The 24,334-nt window shown below is 35.4% G+C and overlaps 1 protein-coding gene across 1 annotated transcript in view; it reads right to left on the bottom strand.

The window, feature by feature from the left end:
- The window catches only part of LOC106457507 (exocyst complex component 1-like), a gene marked incomplete at its 3' end in the record, with an annotated part of 193,715 nt that overhangs the window by 64,958 nt on the left and 104,423 nt on the right, over window positions 1-24,334 (bottom strand). Inside the window, exon 9 of the mRNA XM_022383480.1 lies at window positions 10,213-10,345. Coding sequence (XP_022239188.1) covers window positions 10,213-10,345 — 133 coding nt within the window. The remainder of the gene's footprint in view (window positions 1-10,212; window positions 10,346-24,334) is intronic.

Raw genomic sequence — 24,334 nt, 5'->3', positions numbered from 1 at the left:
AATAAATGACGTAACACACAAGCTACTTGCTAGCATACCTTATCTAACCTAATAAGTTTCTAATTTTTATATTTTAGTTACTTTTATAATAATAAATAAAGAATATACATGAAAAACAAGAAATATATCACTTACCTGTGACATTGTTTTTACTGTAGGTTCCTGATGAAATTTAAGCCTACTTATTTTATAATAACGTGACTTATACACTAAGTTTTTTTTTTTACCTAAATATCACACCTACAAACACAAAATACTAACACACACAAAGCAAACAATATCCCATAACTATCAAAATTATTCTGCCTTTTTAACTATTAAATAAGTCTAAAAATTAAGCTAAGCCTGTCAATCTGAAGACCGTGAGAGAAACTTTCAAACTAATGATGAAACAGACAATACTCTGTACAGAAAACAACATAGCATAATACATCACTTAGCAGATTAAAAGTTATCATTTTCTTAAACTGAAAATGTATTTCCAAACATACTTACCTCCGCTGACACTAATAGCTATTTCTCAACCTTCATCTTTGCCATATAACATTGTGTTTGCTCACTCCAATTTTTACATACCCCACTTGACTGCCCTCAATTTACAAAACTTTTTGCCGGCCCTCACACGCCCTCTATGTAGATACTGTATATAAGTATTGTATGCAGACAATAAAATCACTTTTTCTAGACTTGCCTCATTCCTGTCACTAACACCGGCTCTTAGTAGATAGGAAGGGAGGGAGAATGTCAGCGGAGGTAAGTATGTTTGGAAATACATTTTCAGTTTAAAAAAATTATAACTTCCAAAACATACATACCTCTGCTGACACTAATAGCTAGAATTCCACCTTGAGAAGTCGGAGGGGCCGGTGAAGACAGAGATCATACAGAAAGCGTCTGCAAAGAACAAATATGTACCACGAGAAGTGGTATTAAAGTGAGGAACACCACACTACATCCAGAACAGGTATGCTCTTCACCCAGAACTACACAAAATTGAAAAGGACGGAATATAATAGAAGTATGATGGTCCAGCCCTGACCAAACAGCTGAGGTTCCACAACTTGGGTTGGATTTAAGGAATCATGGTATCCATATCCCACGGGCGATGGTCAAGGCAGTTGGACTGCAGATATATATAACTTTGTGAAAGGATCCCTACCAGTAACCACAGAATGATGCATTTCGAACCACAGGATTTATGAAAGAAAGAAAGCAACACCAAAGTGGACAATCCTTCTGATTAGCCTGAAGAAGTCCAAAAGGCAACATCCCAGGTCTGGATTGATGGGATCATATGCCATACTCTACCAAAGTCCAGAACTCATCCAGACTGGATTTACACACAGTTGTCTTTACTCCCCCACCAAGTGGACAAGGAGAAATCTGCTTACCCATGGAATTATGGAGAGGATGTGGAATGCTGTCTCACAAAGGACCAAAGATAGGACTGTGTCGCGTTTGGATAGTGGACCCCCTGCATGAACAACATAAGACCTGACAGTGTTCATAAGAGGGTCCAAGCACCCCCCCCCCCTCACTGGATAGCTAAGAAGGCTCCCGTGTATATTGGTCCTGCTCCTACTGACATCTGGGAAAAAAACTTATAGGGACCAATGTATGAGGGTCCCTAGCTTTGCCCTCTTTTCCAAGCAACTGGAAACTGGGTGTGGTAAGGACGCCCGAGCTCCGAGCAGTAAGGATGGAACATAAGCATTGAGGAGTCCTAAGGAACAGGTCTCCGGAGACAGTGTAACAGGTGAACCATGTTCCCTAATTTTTAAAAGCAAACTGATCTCAACTGATTCAGCTCTAAGATCAGCAGGGACTGGCAAAATTCCCTTTAGCTTTACTCATGATAGTCCATGAGTAGCGGTCCATTAGAAATACTGTAATGTGATAACACTGTTCAGAATTACATTCAGATGGTCTTATGGAACATTTCATCTCAACAGAGCCCTTTGCAACTGAGAACCGATATAAAGGTTGCTAGTGCGGAATTCAAATACAAGCATACCTGACTGGGGAACACTCGCCACTCAGTGGGATCCAAAAGAATTCAATAGGGATCCTAGAAGAGAAACGAACAATAACTGGTAGTCAGATAACACTTTACTTACCTCCCTGTTAAAATCTAGTAGAGGTAGTCAACACAGCCACAGGGGGAAGACGAAATCCCATCGAAGAGGAAACTGCCAGATCATGAAGGTAATGAGATACGAACATGTCGGGAAAAGTCCACATACAGGCCCCCAAAATATCTTCAACTGGGCAGCCAAAGACATCGATAGGTGTCAAATCTGGTGAGATGTAACGTGGAGCATATTGCAATCATTAACAGATAAGCCCAAATAGGCAATATGAATCAACTTCCAAAGCCATCTGGTTAAAGTGACAGGTGACACTACAGGATCCCAATGAATAAAGTACGTTCCTAGGGTCTCGAAATGGTTCTATATCAGCCACATAATATCTGAGTGCCCTGACGGGACATAACAAACAATCTGGGTCTGATCTACTGCAAAAATGAGAAATGTCAGGTAAATGAATAGGAAAAAAAGATTTGTTTCCTTCTCTGGCAGCATAAGTTTTCGGAATAAATTATCATTCGGGATAGAGCAAAATATAGGTAGAATAACAGAGAGTCCACTGAAAGTGAATGGCAAATAAATCATAACGACAGCATCTGGAAGCTAACAGCAATAAAAAATAAACTTTTAGGGAAAGTTGATATAATGAACAGGAAGCCATGGGTTCGAAGGGATGATGTGATCAAGCAGGTTAAACAACCCTAAAATCCCAATTAGGCAGTTGAAAAAGTTGTTTGGGTCAAAGAATATGAAAGGAACTTAAGAGATGGGATAATACAGGGGAGTCAAAAACCTTCTAATATTTAAAATATCGAAAAGTAGTTGCTAAGGTAGATTTATATAAAGCAATGGTGGAAGAAGCAAGACCTTCTTAAATAATCCATGTAAAAAACGTGATATCATGGAGATAGTTGGACGAAGTGGATTGAAAGTTCTTCTCAGACATCATTGACAATAAGCAGTCCATTTCTGCTGTTCAATTGCCAAAGTACGTCACTGGAGTGATTTTGTCAAATAAATGGAAACTTTAGAAGCTAAACCCCTATTACGGGCAAAGGACCTCATAACTTCTATGCGTGAAGATTGAGTCATCGAACATCGGTATGTTGAATGTTGGACCGAGGTTGTCTCAATAAGGATGGGCAAAGTGATGGACATTGTTGAAGCAAGTGTAAAGGAGGATACCATGTCTGAGTTGGCCAAAAATGTGCAATCAAGAGAACCTGACATGGTGTGGAATAAATCATAGACAAGACTCTGGGTAAGAGATGAATAGGTGGAAAGGCATACAGATGTAGTTCCGTTTAGTCTTAACTGAAAGCATTTATTGCCAGGGCTTGTGGATGAGCAACAGGAGCCAAGAACAATAGTAGCCATGCATTCTAATGGGTTGCAAAAGCATCGATCATTGATGCTCTGAACTGAGAACAAATCCATTGAAAAACCTCCTGATGTAACATCCATTCTTTTGGAAGAATTTGATGGGATCGAGAAAGATGATATGCAATCAAATTCATGACTCCTCGTACATGGCATGCTAAAAGATGTATGTTGTGGGAATGAGCCCAATAGAGTAGATCCAAAATCCGGAAACAGAGATCCCGAGAATGAGTACCTCCCTGACGAGAAAGATAAGAGACTACTGTGAAGTTGTCTGAGTGAATCATGACTATTTTCCCAATCAAGATAGGAAGACCTTGAATCATTGCCTGATATACTGAAAGACTTTCCAGAATGTTGATATGCAGGGTAGATCTCAGAGTTCATCCAAACACCCTAGAATTCCTGTCCCTGAAGAAAAGTGCCCCCATCCGAGAAGAGATGGATATCTGAACCTTGATAGTCGTGTTGTTCTTGTCTAACCACCACCAGATATCTGCAATCTCGTTCTCGAACAAAGAGACTGTTTGATCCAAATGATCAACGTGCATGCTCCAATGGTTGGAAAGTGCCCACTGAAGAGACCTCATATGTGCCCAACCCAATGGTACAAGAGATTCAATAGAAGCCCAAATCCCATAAACAAACAGAACCATCCATGCAATGGGAAAAGGTGACAGAAACAAAGGCCTGACAATTCCTTCCATATGGTGAAGCAGGAGGAGAGATGGCTGGGCCCTGCCCAAATGGGTGTTGAAAAACACTCCTAGATGGATCAGGTATTGAGTTGGCAAAAGAATAGATTTTTTCAACCTGATAATGAAGTCAGTCCTTCTGATTTCAAAAAGGAGAATCTGAGTATGTTGTTCAGTAATGTGATGAGTTGGTGCCAAAAGAAGCTAATCATCCATCTAGTGATGTATGCACAGACCCAAAAAATTAAGATGCCGAGCAAAGGCCGTAATACTCAGCAGAAGACATATGGTGCTGAAGCAAGTCCAAATGGGAGAGCTCAGAATTGGAACACTTGATCCTCATGCACAAAACACAAAAAACGACGAGAAGAATTTGCTATGGGGATGTGAAGATATGTGTCTCCAACATCAAACTTGGTCATCCAAAGACCTGGTGTGAAGTGCCATCGAAGTTGAAGAAAAGATTCCATGGTGAAACAAGGAGGCTGAATAAAAAGATTTAGTCGATATAAATCAATGATAGGATGCCAATCTCCAGTTTTCTTGAGCACCAAAAATAGATGAAAATAGAATCCTGGATGAATGGGATCGCCCTTCTCAATGGCTCGTTTGAGAAACAACTCCTAAATAGCTCAGTCTCGAAGATCTATACATCTGAGGTCTGAAGGAGGAAAAAAATGAGTGGAAGGGAGGACAGAGGAGGGAGAGAAGTAAACTGAATCTCAAATCCCAACTCCAGCACTCTGAGAACCCAATGATCGATGGTGAAAGAGATGTAACAATCCACCAACAGAATTTGGTGAAATTAGGTAGTCACTGTTGCACCCAATAATAAGGACAAAAATGATTAAGGGAACCAATGGAACAAGGAATGGAAGGAGGTGACATTGAGACACAAAGGGATGAACCTACAGAAGTACCAGCTGAAGTACAATAGAGTCAAGCAGCCAAATACGATAAAGAAAACTGCAAATGTGCTGTATCTACTTTGGCTTCTTAAAATTCTGGAATTCTAGCAGATGAATAAGGCCGAAGAAAAAGCACAGAAGAAGGTAAGTGAATACCCCACAAAAATGCATCACAACTCCACAAGTCCCAACAACAGACCAACCATGACACCAAGGCAAGTCCCGAAGAGGACAAACATGTCATAGTAGTGACTAGTAAAGGGCCCAGTTCATCATAAAATTGTTAAGACCACCACTAGATAACAAAGGAGGAATAGACGAAGGCTGAGTAGCCTCTATGCTTGAAACTGTTACATGGGAATTCATATTAAATTTTTTTGTATTATATTTGTAGGAAAAAACAAAGAACAAATTCAACGAAATATATCTCTGGATAACAAAATAAAGAATTCACAATTATTAGAAAGCGAAAACTAAGAAAATGTAAATCACAAAACATTAGTCTGAATGCTCATGCTTTGTCAAGAAAAATTGGTTTTATTGTCTGCAATACAGTACCTGCATAGAGAGAGTGTGAGAGTCGGTATAAAGTTTTGCAAATTAGATATTGCCGAGGGCAATCGAATGGAATATATAAAGACTGGAGCAAGCGAACACAACATTAGATGGAAAAGATGAAGATCAAGAATAGCTATTAGTGTCAGCAGGGGTATGTATGTTTTGGAACTTGGCCTTTCTGTTGGTTATAAATGATATAACACATCAGAATGAATTAATGACTATTTCTGAAAAAGAGGATGTGACAAGTGGGCATGGCAAGTGAGTCTGATTTTCTAATTTATAACTCCATAAATAAATAAGATTGAAGTTATATGAATTATGATTTGCCTTAGTCATATCTGTATTATAATGAGTAATGTACGTTGAATTCTAGACTTTTCAGAGGGAAGACCTAGAGAAAAAATATCACAATTCTCATAGTATGGGAAATTGATGATTTTTAAAAAATATTTCCTTATAAAATTAAGAACTTAAAATTTTTACAGTATTAAAATTTCACTTATTAGCTATGTTTGATGCCAAGTTTATTTGTATACAATCATAATAAAGTAGTTTAATTAAATTTAGAATGTAACTCGAAAAGAAAAAAAGTCATAACATGTGCACTTTGACCTACCTGTAGTGAGAGGGTTAAAAGGATAAGTTTAGTGACAACAACTATCATGCACTGCCAGCTACCTTATCCAATAGGTTCAGAGTACTACACCAGAAGGAAGTATCCAAAGTAAATTACTAAAGCAGGATGCAAAGAAAACCTTCCTTAAGCTTTCTAAGATTTGGAAAGGTTTGCTCAATTACCTTACGTGGATGAACCAAATGAAATGATAAATTCATTCGCACATTGCAAATTTTTAAATGCCATAACAGACACGAATCTGAGAATTGGGCTGAATCAAAGTAGGTGTACAACTTTAAAGAAAGCTCTCCAGATGACAGCAAAACATGAAACCATCAGTGGCAGATAAACAATAAGGCACTATGATGATGTTACATGATCTTCAGATCAAGTAGTTCTGAAACGTCAATGCTCCCTGAAAATATTCTAAAATCACTAAAATGATCAGTTAGACTACTAGTTGCACAATATAGAGGAAATAAATCCCTAAACAATATGGATATATTGCTAGGGATTAGAGATGAAAGCCTGTATTGAATAAAAACTCCATCAAAGGATGTTAGAAATAGGAACGTGTTCTAAGTATGTGAAACACACACATTAAGGCCAAGACTGTGAGGAATCAACAATTGTTAATTACATTGAGGATGCAATACCCTAAGGAACAACAATGAGCCAATCAGATATAAAAAAAACAGGAATTAGCTTACAGAGTGAAGACATTCAGCTGAGAGTGCTCCATTTGCCTCTCGTGAGACAAGAGGTTCATTATTTTCACAAGTCCACAAGTTTATTGATTGGAAGCCTTGCAGCATGTTAATCAATATTGGTTTAAAATATACAACTGTTAAATCTGATTTGGTAATGAAAGATGGGACTTCAAAAACTCTCCTACGATATGCTTTATCTTGATCAAAATGGTTTTCAGCATTGGATCTGAAAAGTTGATATTGGTAAGTGCAAGATGGCAAGGAAAGTAAGGATAAGACAGCCAATACTGCATAAAATGGATTGTGGAAACTATTACCATTTGATTTATGTAATGCACTGCTACATTTTAACAAATAATGGAGTGCATTCTCTCTGAACTACCCTGGAACATCATACTAATATACTTGGATGAGATAATTAGACATGGAATTACCTTTGATGATGTTTATATTGCATTAAGGAAATTCTTGATCAGTTGAGGAAAGAGAATCTTAAGCTGAATTTCAAGAATTGTGTGAATTGTTTCATCAACAAGAAAGTTTTCCTGAGCTACACAGACAGCTAATTTGGCTAATACCATGGAACTTGTGCAAGGTAAGAGGATTTCTTGAACTATGATCTTTCTATTGTCTTTTTCTAAAATCATTCTCATACAGCACTGAAGTTGCTGGCTAACTTGTACAATCCTGAAGGCAAAACAGCAAGGTAGTTTCAGAATCTATTAGGACCATAACTTTAACATCATGCATCACTATGGATGGAAGCATTGGTGCATTATTCCAAAGATCCTGTGTTAATGAAGATTGAAAACACCATGAGAAAAAGAGAAGCATGAGATAGTAGAGTTATACAACCTAAAGTATAACAGTGTGTAGTCTAAAATGAGACAACCACAGGTGATGATGAAGAACTAATATGGTAAAATACTTAACTGAAAGATGCTCACAAAGATATGAGCTTGAAACCAATTATTTACTGGATCAAGAATAATACAGAAAAACCCTCTTGGCAAACAGTCTCTCCATATGGCCCAAAGATAAAGAGGCATTGGACACAGTGAGATTCATTATGTTTACAACAGGGCTTATTAGAAATTGGATGGTACCAGTTTATAGAAACAATAATTACAGCTGGTATTTCCACAGTCTCCACATTAAGGAGCACTCAGTTATCTCTACAAATTTCCCGAAGAACTGGACACTTAGGTGTTAAAAAGACACTGGTGAGAATCCAAGTTATACATTATGTAACCTCTGCTGTGAGCAAAAAAGTCCATGAAAGAAAAAGCATGGGCAGCTACAGCAGTATTGTATCAAAAAACACTACTTGTTCATGTTGCTGTCAACATGCTTGGCTCTTTGCCAAGATTTAACAGTGGGAATAAATACTTCTTTGTTGTGATAGCCTATTCCTCCAAACAGTCTGAAGTACATGCTGTTCTTAACAAGGAAGTAAGAACTATATCTCACCAATCAATTTGTTTTCAGATTTGTGGTACCTATGGAACTTCACCCAGATCAAGTATGGAACCTTGAATCTGCTTTGCTTGCAGAAATTTGTCAGAACCTTGGAATCAAGAATACCAGGACAACTGTCTTTCATTCATTTTCTCATGGCATGGTGGAGAGATACAACTGTACACTTTTATATCAATTAGCCATTTACTTGGAAGTACATCAGAAAATGTGAGATCAAGATATTCCACTGCTTCTTATGAGTTATCAATTAGCAGTACATTACAATACAGGCAACACTCCATCACCACTGATTTTTGGGAGAGAGAACTTTAGGTGCCACTGGACCTTATATACTCACACCAGAAGAATAGTCACTCAACAGTCCCACAAAGAATATGTTGAAATTTATAACCTCTAGAACAACAGGTTCAAAACTATATATTAGCACAAACCAACATTTCCTACTCTGTATTGTTATTTCAGAATATATATACCTGACTTTTACAAAATAATTTTAATAGGCATTCTAATTCATAGAGCTAAACTTACTAGCTCTTACTGTAATCTTCATGATAAAGTAATCAATGTCAAACAAACTTGATTAAAAAATGAGCTCCCCCCAGCATTCATCAAGAAAAATATCTTTGAATAACTTAATAAAGTTTACACTCCCAAGATTTCCCATTTCAATATTCCCAAATGTTCTATCAACTTGGTGTTACCCTTCATTGGTTCTCATGGCATCAAACTAGAAGGAAAAATCAAGAACATTTTAAAATTAACTTATTCCCAAGTTAGCTTAAGAGTGATTTTCAAACCAAACAAATAAATATGTATTTTTTTTCCTTTTCAAAGACAAAATACCTCCTTCAAAAAATGTCACTTGTGGTGTATCAATACACATGTTCATGCTCTTGGCATGGCTTCTTTGGTTCAACAATACAAACCCTAGCTACCAGAATCAAGGAACATGCTCAAAATAGCCTTTCAGACAACTCTGAAATTTACAAACATCTAAACCAAAACTGTAGTAAAAAGCCAAACATTGAACACTTTGAAATACTAGACTCAGCAAAAGATGAATGGATAAGAAAGAAAAAACATTACATCCCAAACTATGATCAACTTATCATGCTTGAAATGGGCAAAAGTTAGAAATTTTGAAACCCTTGTGAAATAATTAGATACCTGTATCAACTGGATCTAAATATGTGATCAATGGTAAGCAGTAATAAGTTTCCCATTAAAAAAAAGGAAACATGTTCTACACTTTACCTGTAACATTGTTTCTTTTACTTTAATGTGTATGATACTAAAAAATATTTTAAAGTGCAAATTTATTTAAAAAACCTTAATGGTCTCTACCCACTATTAAATATATTATTTAACAACAACAATGAGAAAAACTAGTAAATTGTTGTTATATAAAAGTTCCCATATTCTTAAGAACAGATACAATGTTTAAACAATTCTCGGAAGAAAAATATATAAATCTGCAAAAAATTAGATTTTTTTCAGGTATTCTGGTTACGGATATAGTTGTAACATGTGCCTTGTTTGAACACTTTTATGAAAGCTTATATATGAATGTATTAAACAGCATAAGCAGTCGCTAAAATAGTATAATTAATCCTTGAAAATGTGTGACATAATTCATTACACATTGTATTACGAGCCAACACTATGTACATAAAATACTTTAAAACTAAATTTTTTGTCATACAATGGAAAAACACTTTTGTTAAGAGATAATTTGAATTTTCAGTTTTGACTTGAAATAGAAAAATATATCCTCACTTGGATGAATCTGAGCATTCATTGCTTTTTGCAGGGCATTAGCTGCAGCTGCTGCTGCAGCAACACCTTCTGGAGTCTTGAGATCACCATCTAGCAGAACCATTTGATGTTGGTGAGATAGATCTAGCTGATTCTGTTCACAAAAAAAAATACTAAATAAAAAACCCCAGAAATACTAATTGGGGTCCAAATAGATCCTATCACCTTTCTTTATATATATTATTTATGCACCAAGGGATTTGTGGGTCCATGACATTGTTGATTACAAAGGAAAATATCAATAATAATGAAATTAATTCACTAATTATTTCTGGAGTCTTCTATGTATTTTAAACAGAAAATGAGTGATTTCACCCAATTTGTATGGTCAGTTCTTTATATTATAGTTGTAACCAGTAAAAACACAAAACTGCTTGATATGGTGTAACATGTGAACACTGCTGGCAGTGAACAGTATAAATACAGTCTGTAGTTTAAAGATTAGAAAAACATAAATAAAAACATTTTAAAGACAAAAATTTTAATGTAAAAGTTTTAAAAATTAATTAAGCATGTTGAAATTAATAACTTTTTTCTTTTATAAAGTCCTGAAGACAAACAATGTAACAAAACATTAAAGAGAAGGTTATGTGAAAGTTAAAGTGACACTCAAGATGCTCATCAAATTACTGCATATGTAACAAAATGAAAGGAACTTCAGGAGGGTGATATCATGGGATACATTATGTTTTATTCTACCACATACAACACAACTAGCTCTTTTGTGTGTAAACACTTTTTAAGGCAGTTTTAAATACACTTACAAGATGTCATTGCTGCAATCATACCTTATTGCCTTTTTGGAGAGGGATGAAGGCCTCCCCTGAATACTGAAAATCTCATAGAAGGTATCACTTAGTTTTGGTGGGAAAGTGAATCAGGTAAATCTCCCACTATATGAGGACATAGTAAAAAAGGACTTGGACAATTCCCTCACCTGAGTTACTACTCTTGACTGGCAACATAACATTTGATACCGAGAGTAAGTAAGGTAGCATTTGATGTTCAAAAACATTTGAACAAAGAGTGAAAAATGTATGAAATATAGTTGTCAACAAGTTGTGGTGCAGATTCAACCTCACAGAAATCTGACTAGTCCAAAGACTGAATTCAAAGCTTGAAGGCAAGAGCCCCATGAAAACTTTGCCACTGATGTAATATGTATGAGCTAAGCAGTTGCAACGGAAGGTACTCCTGAAAATGTCTCCAGGTGATTTTAATGAGATATTTATTGATAAGTTTAACAAGCAGCTGTCAAGTGAAACCATGTGGCATCATATGGGTCTCAGGTCCATATGTTGAATTTTGCACAAAGCTACTTCAGAGGTATCTGAGCTAGTCATCCCTAATTTAGAAGTGATAGAAAAAAGGGAAAGCAGCTAGTCAACATCACCCACCACCAACTCTTGGGCTGCTCTTTACCAATGAAAATTGGAATTGACAGTTACATTATAATGTCTCCACAATTGAAATGCTGAGCATGTTCAGTAAATGGATTCCAACCTGTGACCTGTAGATTGTAAGTCGAGTACCCTAACCACCAGATCATGCTGGACCCCATTGGTTTCAGGAATATCTCAACTCTCTGTCAGAGGCAGTTTCTGTGGTAACATGGTTTGAAGTGATCATGTCAAACCATATGCTGAAGTAAATGAAAAACAGTGACACTGTTCAAAAACAGCATCCAGTGTCTGTGCTGGTCTCCAAAACTTGAAAAGTTTTGATCACCACATCTATTAGCTCCACTACAGCAGATGCTGCAAGGTGTCAAAGTAGAGCCACAAATGACTCCAGATGGAACATAAGGGCTTCAAAAACAGAGTCCCTAACACAGCCCCTTCTTCAGTTGAGATTAATTTATCACAAATTATAGGAATGTCCATATTGGATGCAAATATAATCCATACCAACAATGCAACAGATACATTAGAGTCACTTGCAAAATATGCCTGCAACTGCAGCTAGTTCTAACTAGTGAAGCCTGAGTTGTATATGGCCACCAGCTTGGGTGGTCATAGCAGTCAGCTTGCACCCACTGTCATAGTAGATGGTTCAGAGAACCAGGAACTTACCATCATATGGTATGTTCTGATAATGACACATGGATACAAGGTTGAGTTTCCAGTAAATTATGGACACTCAATCTGCCAGAATCTTACTCCAATATTCCATATATCAAGTACATCAAGGAAAGCCACTACTTCACCCAATTATCACTCACCACCTTTTCCATGAATCATCTCAAAAGGTATCACTTAGATGAAAAGGCAGTATCAATATCCATAATCAGTGGAAGAGAGCATAAGTGATGCATACCAGCTCCACAAGATGCCATGCCCCAGGAGCATATTCCTCAAGTTACAGCACCACTTCAATTCTAAGATGTGCCACAAAAAGGCAAATAAGGAAGCTTTTATCACTGCAGTAGCTCCAACTATTCTGAACAATACCATTTCACCAGCAGTGGACTTCAAGAAATTCCCATTCCACTGTGCCAATGAAATCCATTCCTTCCAGACTCAGAAAGGCTGCAATTGACAAGTGACTATGCCATAAACAAGTCCTGATGATGGGATGGACAGAAAAATAGGCAAATGTTAGAAGAAATCCAGCATCTCCAGAGGGAGGTACTGTACTGACTAGAGGCACAGTGTGAACAGTATGTGTGAATCAACATAAATATTCAATGTATTTTATCTTTACTTCTATTATTGTAAGTTTCATTTGTACTCTAATTATTCAGTTTCAAGATATTACTTAATTTATTCTTACTTAGTTCATCATAATTGTGCTCCATTCTGATTTGAGTTTTCCCATACTAATTCTTTATTATTTTATATTATAATCATTTATTTTTTGCTTTACTAATATTTCCTTTTAATGTTGTAACGAAGTATTTTTTACTATAGATTTATCCATGAATATATATTATTTATATTAGTCCAAGTGCTAAATGATTTTCACATTAAGATTAAAAATGATTTTCTTTGTCTTCAAAATTGCAAATTGTATAATCTCCAAAACATACTAAATAAATTTCAAATGTATTTTCCAGTAAAACTTTATATTTTATCTGTTATTTTCTCTTCCTTAACTTTATACAAGGTTGGTCAATTTCACTGACCTCATAACTACCAAAACAAAAAATCAAACTAAAATCTAAATTACCTTTTTTTTATTTCTAGAATGATTCAAAGTGTAATATGAAACTATGTTTGTTTATCCTAAATAGCTTTACACTCATAACAATATACATCTATTTATATCTAAAGTTTATTGTTTTATTGCCCTTTGAACCTTGGCTAATTACTATTCCTGCCATTATAAATTGTAAATCATTTGGTGAACTTGCAGCTCATGTTACACTATCAAATTAGATAACGCACACGACCTGCTCACCAGCATAACTCGTAAAACAATTTTATTATATCATTATTATTTATTTCACCAAATCTAACCTTAACTAACCCAAAGAGATACCTATTTTTACGTTTTAATTACTTTTATAATAATAAATAAAGAATACACATGAAAAACAAGAAAAAGTACTTGCCTGAGTCTTCTTTTTTTTGCTGTTGACTGTCGATGACACTTAATACTTTTTTTTATACTAATGATGATACTGCACTAAGTTTCTTATTTAATTAAATAATGCACCAAAGAACACACAGAAATAATATGCAGATAATGTCCCATAACTATTACAGTTGTTTTGGCTTTCTAACTATACAACAAAAACTATTACAAATTAATCTAAGCTCGTCAATGTGTTTCCCGAGGAAATCAAGGTTGAACTGAAAGAAATATTGAGAATCCTATTTACAGAAAACAATGTATTATAATACTTCATTTGATAGATGAAAATCTTGGCTTTCTATTGGTTATAAGTAACTTAGTATTGAACACCAGCGAGAGAGCTGTTGACAATTTATGAAAGAAAGAATGTGACAGGTAGGCACAGCAAGAGGGATTTTGGTTGTCTATTTCATGGCTCTGTAACAAAATAAGATTGAAAACTATGAAATTATGCTTTGCCTTAGTGATCATAATATTATAACAAGTAATTTACATTTTATTTCGTACTTCTTGTAGGGGTGGTAAATAAATTAAAGAGGGGATTGTCTAGTAAGCAAATGTCACAATTATCACACTAGGGTAAATTCTATTTTTTTTTTAAATATTGCCTTACAAAATTAAGCACTTAAAACTTAAATAAACTATTAAAATATGGGTTTTCAGCAACATTTTTATGCTGTATTTATTGATATAACATGAAGAGTAAGTAGTTTAATTAAATTTTGAAAGTAACTAAAACTAACACGCACAAAAAAAATGTCTATGGAGAGAGGGTTAAACTCACTTTTTAATCTTGTTTTACACCATGATTCTTGATTTCTGAATTTGGTTTGCTTTATAATTTGATTTAAATTTTGTATCCAATTTTTAACTTGTATTCAGTAATACTATATATTTTGTGACTTTTATTTAATTTCAGCTTCATTTAAACTTAATTCTGTATCCAGTTTATTTAGCTTATTATTTTCTTTCATCCTGTATTTATCATTAAAAACATGGCTATCTCTGCATTTTCTATTTTTATTTTGCTTTTCTTCAGTTCATGTGATTTAGTTTTTTTCTGTCTTAACTTTGTACCATATTCTGTTCAGTTTAATTTATGACTTGATTCTATAATTTCAAATTTATTACTATTTTATTTTGTAACTTTAATTTTTGTAAATTATATTTAATATTACTCAGTTTTTGTATTTAAATGTGATGAAATGATGCTCCTTTGGTGTTTGATTTACACTATAGAGGCATGTATGATCAAGTATATCTAGATTATAGCTGCTTACTGATGGGTATGCTATCCAAATCAAGATGAAATAAGTTAAACGCTGGTACAACTTTCCATTTTAAAATTCAATACATAAACCACATCTCACTAACAGATCACAAAAAAAACCATTTAAACACAACAGCAATATCCTAATACTTTATAAGCTAGTTGTACAATACATAAAATCTTTGCCCTTGAGATTCAGTATTATTCTTTATTACTGGAAGCTGTGGTGCACATTTTTCATCTCGCGTGATATTGTTAATAGGATTGAAACTGTAAATAAATGATGTTATCTTAAGGCTGGTGTGGTTAGGGATTTTCATGACAACACTTGTGATAAGTAAGCATATGTTTTCAACCTGCTTTTAGTTATAAAGAATTTTTTTTATATTTCCATTTACTTAGTTTCTATGTAGTTTAAGAATAAACACGTGATCCAGAAAGTAACTATGGTTTCCTTGTTCAAAATGATTTGTTTGTTTTTCTATGGTAGATAATGTCTTTTCTCCCAGAAAAGATATTGCAGTAACATACAGCATCTATGTTGAAAATATTAATGAGTGTAATATCCTTTGCTAACTGAATTGCTCATATTTATGTTACAGCCAACCAATGCTATGAGAAACAATGGTCACAAGGTGATACTGTCAAGTGGATAAAGAAACTGAGTCTACCTGTAGAACTGAAGCATGTTTTCTTAGTTCAGTTCTACTAGATGTTCTTCAAGTAAATATCATATCTTAAGATCACTGTATTTTAGTTCTTCAGAGATCTACCATGATAGTGAGAAACCTATGGGGCTAAGAATGATCCAGTAAAAGAGACTGTCTTTTCATGTGTGCAAATATGTATGCTGCATTTTTTTTTTAATAATAAAGATTGTGTTCATTTTGTTGAACTTGTCCTGCAGTAAAGTTTTCAAATACAGCAGAACTACCTATTTGATAATTTTTTAGAGGAATCTTTCCACCTGAAAATACCAAAAGTAAAGAAAAAAATTTTGGTTCTGTGACAACAGGATTTATTGCAGTTTTAGGCTTGATAACATGTGTGCCAGCTCTTTCTTAACCTCTTAAGTTTACCAAGTCTAAAGGAATGCTTTTAGAATCAAAATAACTTATTCTGAGAGTAGAAATACTCATGACCAAGAGGGGTTTAGCAGATACACAGGTGGCTGTAGGAGAGATATGTCAAGTCAAAGAGAAGTCCTTTACTGGACACAGGACTTTTGCAAAGAAGCATGTATGACTGAGGATTGGACACCACAGGGGTTTCTACTAAAAGACTCTTAGATTGTCACCAGTCAGAGAACAATGGCCTTAGCCTGGGCCCAGACTACAAGCAACAAGTGGAGAAAGGTTGGACATGCCAATGGTGGATGATTTCTATCAGTCAGACTTCTTTCCTTGTCAGGTGAGACAACAGACACTCATAGGTGAAAACTCTGTACCATGAGGGGGGATACCTTTCAAGACTGAAAGATTTCTCATAACCTCAATAACAACTCATGATACCTAGGGTTGTGCAAGGTTGCACAATGAACCACCCCCAGTAGCTTGTCATTCTGTATCTCTGAACCAGGATCAATTTTCCATCTGGATGTCTGAATCCCTGTAAGCAGCATCTGTCCAGAAGGAGAGGAAGAAGCCTGCAGTGGCAATTTCAACAGCAGATGGTACTACCTAGGTATTTCCACTGTATTAAAATAGATCCAACTGAAGGGTTAACACCCACCCTGAAATTTTAGCACTGAAATGCAGCCAGACTGGTCTCCAGGGAGTGAGCAGAGCTATGCTGCAGCAAGGTTCACCCCCTGGTTGCAAGCCAACCAACAATGTCAGCACTTTGCTGAGCAGCAAAGAAGACAGAAGTATCAGAACCAACCATCATATCAGCAGGTCCAGGATGTTAAGCAAAAAGGTATGGACACCATGGCAAACACTCTGGAAAATTGACAGAGAACAAGTAGGGCTTAGCCATTGCCTTAGGACAGCACAGAAAACTGCTTGCACCAAAGGGTTTAGAAGTAAGCCCAGCTCTGTCAAGGCTGGAAGGAGCTTAGTATGTACTAATAAGGGTATAAGGATGGGAGACTAAGTTTCAGTTTCACACACAAGTGACAAGGACCTTAGAAGACCTTGCTACTTTATAAGCTCTCAGAGTGAGGCCACTACAGCAGGAAGTGAATACCAACTTTGTTCTGTTAACTGGCAATACACTAGGCATTAGAAGTCATCTATCTAATAAGAAATGAAGTAATAACACTGCTTTAAAATTGTGGAGAATCAACTACTAAGCTTTATACTGTAAAGATCACATGTACATTCAGCCTGTGTAACACACCCACCACTTTCACGAAGCAAATGAAGATTCCGCTGAAAGAGCTGCAGTAGTAAAGATACCTGGTCTACACTAGCATTTTGATGTTTGGTCACACATTAAAGTCTGTGGCTAAAAAACTGAATGTTATTCCAGTGGAAAAATAAAGCAGGCTTAAAACTGAAACCAGGAAAATGTTAGCTCATGCACATGAAAGTGGAGTTTCTTGATCACATTCTGGTAGATATGGTACCTGTACAGACCCTGTTAAGATAGCAATGGTAAGAGATTGGCTTCAAGCTGTGACCAAGAGAGAAATCTACACCTCAATCTTCACAGTTTGTGGATAGTTTCTCCAAGACAGGAGCACCATCTTTTGCTCTCACTAAAATTGAGACACACTTTTGATGGAGCATTTTGATCCCTAAAGCTAGTTTTAGTGAATGATTCAGTGCTGGACTATCCATGACAAGACCGCAAACTTGTATCGGATACTGAAGCCACTGTTAATGGAACAGGGATAGTTCTATCATAGTTGCAGGGCAAAGTGGAATATATATTTGCATAAGCAAGTTATTAGCTTTTGGCTCTCAAATGCAAGTACTGTACAATGGAGAATTGTTTGCACATGTAGTCTTTGTAAAATTATATCACCACTACTCATATAGTATGAGATTCACCACTAGGTGGACCATTCTTTGCTGAAATAGTTGGATGATAACAAGAATATGACTATCATAGTGCATTGCCTGAGTCAGCAACATGGAAGCATAAGTGGACTATCTCACCACACATTGAGATCATGTCTTTTTATGGAATATCTTGACCCTGGACAATGTGTGAAAGTTGAAACCATTTCCATCACATAATTGTCAAAGCATACAGTAAGAGATTCCACTAGTGGATGGATGGCACAATTAACAGGCAGCTCTGGGAACAGCAACTCATTGTCCCAGATCTGGTGGTAAGGTAAATTGCAGCCAGCACAAACAGACAAAGATAGCATGGTCATACACAACCTTTGGCAACTGTATGGTCAGTTACAAGTGCAAGAAGGAGTGCCATGCTGCCATTATAAACCACTGAACCAAGTTTCTCCAACTATGCTGTAGCTACAAAGCTTTAAGAGATACCCTGAACTTTATATAACACAAAGGCTACAGAGAACCTTGTGGCCTGTACTTGTTGCCACATTCAAGTTGAGATGTTCAGCACTGATGTTAATTCTATATCGTTTGTGATGCTCAGAGAAAGAACCAGCAGAGGCAGAGTAAGCCCAACCAAAATACTGTGAGACTTTCTTTCCAAAGCATGGTCCTGAATATCATTGAAGACTGAAAGAAGTTATTGATACATACTCATTGCCATAGACTACTTCAAGAAGTCTGTAAAAGCTTATCCACTGGTTGATACTTTGGCACAGTCCACAGTTTATGTTTTGTGAGAGCGCTGTTTAGCATGGTTTTGAGTATTTAAAGAATTCTACACAGATCAGGGAGATGATTTTAACAGTCACTTGTTCTCTGAGCTATATAAAGTGTTTAATGTGGCAAAGATGCACAATTTGCCTTATTATTCCCAGTCAAATGGTTTAACTCTCTCAATACGGGCTTGGTCAATTTGACCAATCACGTGAAAATTTTGTACTCGTTTAAATTCTTTATAAATTTAATACTTATAACTCTCAATATATTGGGTATATCTTCATGAAATTTGGCAGTCTTTCAGTTAATATTACAAGTCTTTCACATAAAAAAGTCATATTTCTCAGTGAAGTATTGTTAATAAAATAAAGATTTGTCAATGAATATATTGAGTATTTGTTTTGAGTAGTCCATGTGCATAGTGCAGAACCTATATAAACTTAATCAAGTTGAAATATTAATGAATGAATGAAATTATCAGTAGTACATGAAATTCACAGATGATGGCTTAGATATCATGACAAATATATACACTGGTGTACCCAGCAATTTATTTGGTTATGATAGAAATATTTTTAATAAGTAAACAGTTTTACTGAATATTTTCTAAAAGTTGTTTGATTATAAAATACAGTTCTGGTACATGAAAACATAAGCTTTAAGTATAATAAGGGGAGGAAAAAGATACCATGCATGTAGTAAAATCTTGTAATTCATGCCAAAACTGTTAAATATTTTATAAATGGAAGACGAATCCTTAGTAAAAACAATGAAAACACTAGCAAAGGTTAGCTCTGTCTAGCCCAAGGGAGTTTACATATGTAGAACACTATAACAGCCTTGATCCCATTGTTTCCTATTGGAACTGAGCTCTGTATGTAACAACAAGACAACAGGCTAGGAATGAGGCTGAGTTGGAGAGTATGGAGTGTGTATTCTTGTTTTCTGGCAGAGAACACAGAGAGCAGCATGATCACAAGGCAGATGGTCAAACTGAAACCCAGAGGATTTCAGGACACATGTTATATGTATGAAGTTGAGTGTGAGTACATGTCAAGTCTGAAGACATGTCACTTGACCATTACCTGATGTCTGATTACTAACTGTAGTTTAGTCAATCTTGCATTCCAATCCAGACTTTGTGCATTTTTCTTATAGGCTAATTTTAATTGTTGTTTTGAGGACAAGATCAGAACAAGGAAGAGATGAAAAGTATGATATACAAGCATATCATATGTTTTCTATCTGCTTTTAGTTATACAGTAAATTTTCAATTTTTTCATTTTAGTTTCTATGCAGTTTTACCATAAATTCATGATCTGAAAAGTCAGTGAGGTTGCCTTATACTACTTGATTTATTTATTTGTTCTCTATACTAGATAATGTCTGTTCTGTCCAAAGGGATATTGCAGCAACAAATAGCATCCACACTAAAAGTATTAATGACTGTAATATCATCTGCTGGCTAAAGTTTTTGTGTGTTAGAGCAGACCAATGCCATGAGAGAACAAGAGTCACATAGTTATGTTGTCTACTGGTCAAAGAAACAAGTTTACCTGTACAATTTAAGTGTTTTCTTAGTTCAGTTCTACTAAAAGTTCTTTATGTAAAGATCATACTTTAAGAACATTGTGTTTTAGTTCTGTGAAGATCTATATTGAAAGAGAGAAAGCTGTGAACCTAAGCATGATCCACCAGTAGTGACTGTCTTTTTCTTGAGCACAAGTAAGTATGTTGCATTTTCTTATATAATAGTAATAATTGTGTTCATATTGTCAAACTTAACCATCCTCATTATTTCTCACACCCATTGTAATTTGTCCTCTATTGCTGTCTTAGGACACTGCAGTAATTTCAACGTTTCTTTTGATGGAGTTAAATAAATAACACACGTATTCATAACATCTTCCTATATATTAAAGGAATTAAAAGAGAAAGATACAACTTTTCCATATGCACATGGCAAAATTCTGGTTTAGAAAAATAATAATAAGTCTTGACATAAAATTTTTTAATTGTTTTACAGTTAGCAGAGGAATCTTTCTAATTTTTGTTAATACAATATCCTCAATCACTGCTTCAATGTATATATATATGGGCAGAGGAAAGGAGGTTATACTCCACTGATTTCGCTGAATAATACAAAAAGAGCAATATGATCCTATCCCATTGTTGCAGTATTTATGTTTTGCCATTGAGGGATGGTTTGGTGTAATCAATTATAAGGGTGGATAAGAGTTAAGATCTAAAAATATTTTTGTACTAAATTTGACTTCGCATTATGAAGTTAATACCATGCCCATAACCAGTTACCCATGGATGAAGAAAAGTGGGTCAGCTTCAAACATTGCAAGTTCAAGCATCAAGACCACATCCCTTGTTTGTTTGTTTGTTCTTCAATTGTTTCAATGTGTGATTTTTTACTTATGATACAGAAGCTAACTGCTGTTTTGGTTACTGTGTCTAGAGTTATCCTTCTCAAAATTTCTTGTATAGCTTCTCTGTAACTGGTAAAACTCTTTTTTTTAAGTTTCTCTCTTTGTCAATTTAAATTTGATTATAATTCATTACATTTATCACTTGATAGTAGCATTTATTCTCACCTATTTGTAGTCAATGCTGATATAAAGTTCATGTTTAATAACACACAAGATTAATAATTATGCTGTTACTATGGTATACATCAACAAACAGTGATAAAATATAGCTCTCTCACTGCACTTAAAGAAGTTATGTGCTTTTCCAGTGTACTGATGCACAGAAAAGGATCTAGAGAGAATCGTAGAGCTCTTGCCTCTCAGCTAGATCAAGTAAATAATTGTTGTTAAATCCCTCTGATATTTTACCTTGAAAAAATCTCTTTGTGGCTAGGAAAGTAAGGGTTGCAAAAGCTTTATTAGCCCCATTATTATTGCAATCAACAAAATTGTCCCAAGTTCAAATAATCATCTGATAGCTCGGAAAGCAAGGAATGCTACTTTCTATCAATTATTGATTTTTCACCCAAATGAATGTCCTAACTTTCCAAGATCAAGTAGTAGGGAAGTCTAATCCAGTCATATCAATTGAGAAGTTGTTGTTGGTTCTGTTGATCATCACCATCGGAGCCAAATCTTGTCTTTAGAATTGACACTTCCTCACCTGACTCATCTTGAACAGCCAGATAAGTGCTCTTAACTCTTTACTCATCTTTTTGTTAGAATGGGATAAAATTATTCAGGAATATCGACCAATGGGCAACCCTTGGCCCATTTTGTGAAGTAGTCAATGATTACAAGTATATATATATATATATATATACAGATACCAGTGATCTGTCTCTCAAAATGATCCAGTGATATCCAGGGCTATTCTCTGTAAAGAAGAACCAACAATTTTTTGCAGTATTTAAGCTTGTTTAAGCAGGCTTTTTCTCTGTGAATCACACATCATACAATGTTCACTCTAGTGGTGAACATCTTGACTAATGTGGCCAGAAGAATCATACCTCAAACATTAACAAAATTGCATGTTACATCTCGGTGCCCTCAAATCTGTGTTGTGAAAAGTCTGTAGAATCATACCTCAAAGCTTTAGGTACTACTAGTTGTAGCACAGGCTGAGAACTACTACTCAGTGATTGATAACAACTGAACAACACACTTTCCTGCACTAGTAACTGCTTGTATAAGTGGCATAGGATCTGTGTAGCCAGGCTACACTCATGCTGAGCCAGTTAAACTATATCCTGTTGCATGGCAAGGAGCATCCAGACTACATCTGGTCTTTCAGTTTCTCTTCATGAAGCTCCCAAAGCAATCATCTTAGCATCTATCCACTAGTAGAATCTCCTAATGTATGGTTTGTTGTCACTATGGCAGAAATAGTCCCATTTCCCACATGGTGCCCAGGACATTCAATTAATATACAGGGTCTATCTCTTTGGTGAGAAAATCTATTTGTGTTTGTGATAATTTATAACTGAATCATACTCATATTCCTGCAATGTTGTTACCCAGTATGCTATCATCCATTGTTTATTTTTTTAAGTTCATCAACCACTTCAACAACATGGTTGATCAACTTGAACAACAGTAAACTTTCTACCAAACAAGTGATGCCAAAAGTGTTTTATGAAGAACTCAATTGCAAGCAGTTCTTTCTTCATTGTACTGTATCTGTGTTCAGAAGCAATGAGTGCAAGATAAGTGTATGCAATTGCATGTTTTACTCCATCCACCAAATGCAATAACACTATTTCATTTCTACTATCACTGGCATTTTCACAATTTCATGGTGGATATGCTGGGCACAGGGGCTTTTACTAAAGCACACTTCAGGGATTGGAAGGCTTGCTCACTCCATCTGAAACGAGTCTTTGCCTTAGGAAGAACCAATAATGATGAGACAATCTAAGAGAAGTTCACTACAAACCATTGGTAATAGGATGTGAAAGTAATGAAATTTTGGATTTCTCACTTTGTCATAGCTAAAACAATGATTTTCTGAAAAAAAAAGCTTGATATTTATTTAAAAGATTTTAGGGATTATACAAATAATATTTGAAAATTTTCTGATGAAAGAAAAGTATTTTTAACCTTAGCATGAAAATCACTTTGTACTCAGAGCAGTCAACACTTTTGACTCCATATAATTCAGAAATTTTTTAGTAAAAAAACATAATTAAAGATTCTGATTTTTTGTCCACAAAAGACTTGTAATGTTTACTGATAGCTTGCCAAATTTTGTGAAAATACACTAAGTACTATCAGAATTATAGTATGTATACCTTCATGATCACAAAGTTGTATGAAATACATAAACCTGTTATGAGAGTGTTAGTGTTGACACAACACAGAACCCAAGGCACTATTCTTGCTGTATGCACTACCCACATGAATATAGTCTCTCCTTGGAATATCTTAATCACAACAGAAACATGGATTACCTAAAAGCATGACACTGTAGATGTTTTAATGTGTCAGACCATGTACACTTCTCTATGGCATTAATTCTTTTTCCTTCTGTATATATCCACAAATTCAACTAAGATACAATGTCCAATCACTTACTACAATTAAACAGTTGATTAAGTTAATGGACACTATACAAGATCAGCAATCATTGTTTATTTATACATTTACATGTCATGGTGTGACATGGAATGTGTGAGAACTATTAAATGTTTCTGCATATGTACAATAAAAACTACTGGAATTTGGACACACATCCAACAATTAAAATCACATATCAACAGTTTGTAACAATGGTATAAACCAGTGTTTCTCAAAGCCGGTCCAATGGACCGGTACCGGTCCCCGGAGTACAAATTGCCGGTCTGCAATGTCTCTAGGTTTACCTGAATCTAGTCAGCCCCCGACAAAAAATTTGACTGAACTTAGACTATAGTGCTTAGTCGTAGGTCACTGAAAAGTGTAAAGGCCTCGAATTTGTCGAATTTCATTGTATCATCTCATTGCATTATCTCATTCCAAATAATGTACTCACAATAAATTTT

The sequence above is a fragment of the Limulus polyphemus genome, unplaced genomic scaffold, assembly GCF_000517525.1.
Source record: "Limulus polyphemus unplaced genomic scaffold, Limulus_polyphemus-2.1.2 Scaffold340, whole genome shotgun sequence".
In the NCBI taxonomy this organism is placed as follows: Eukaryota; Metazoa; Arthropoda; class Merostomata; order Xiphosura; family Limulidae; genus Limulus; species Limulus polyphemus.
The sequence above is the reverse complement of the archived record's forward strand: the minus strand, read 5'-3'. Positions and strand labels throughout refer to the sequence as shown.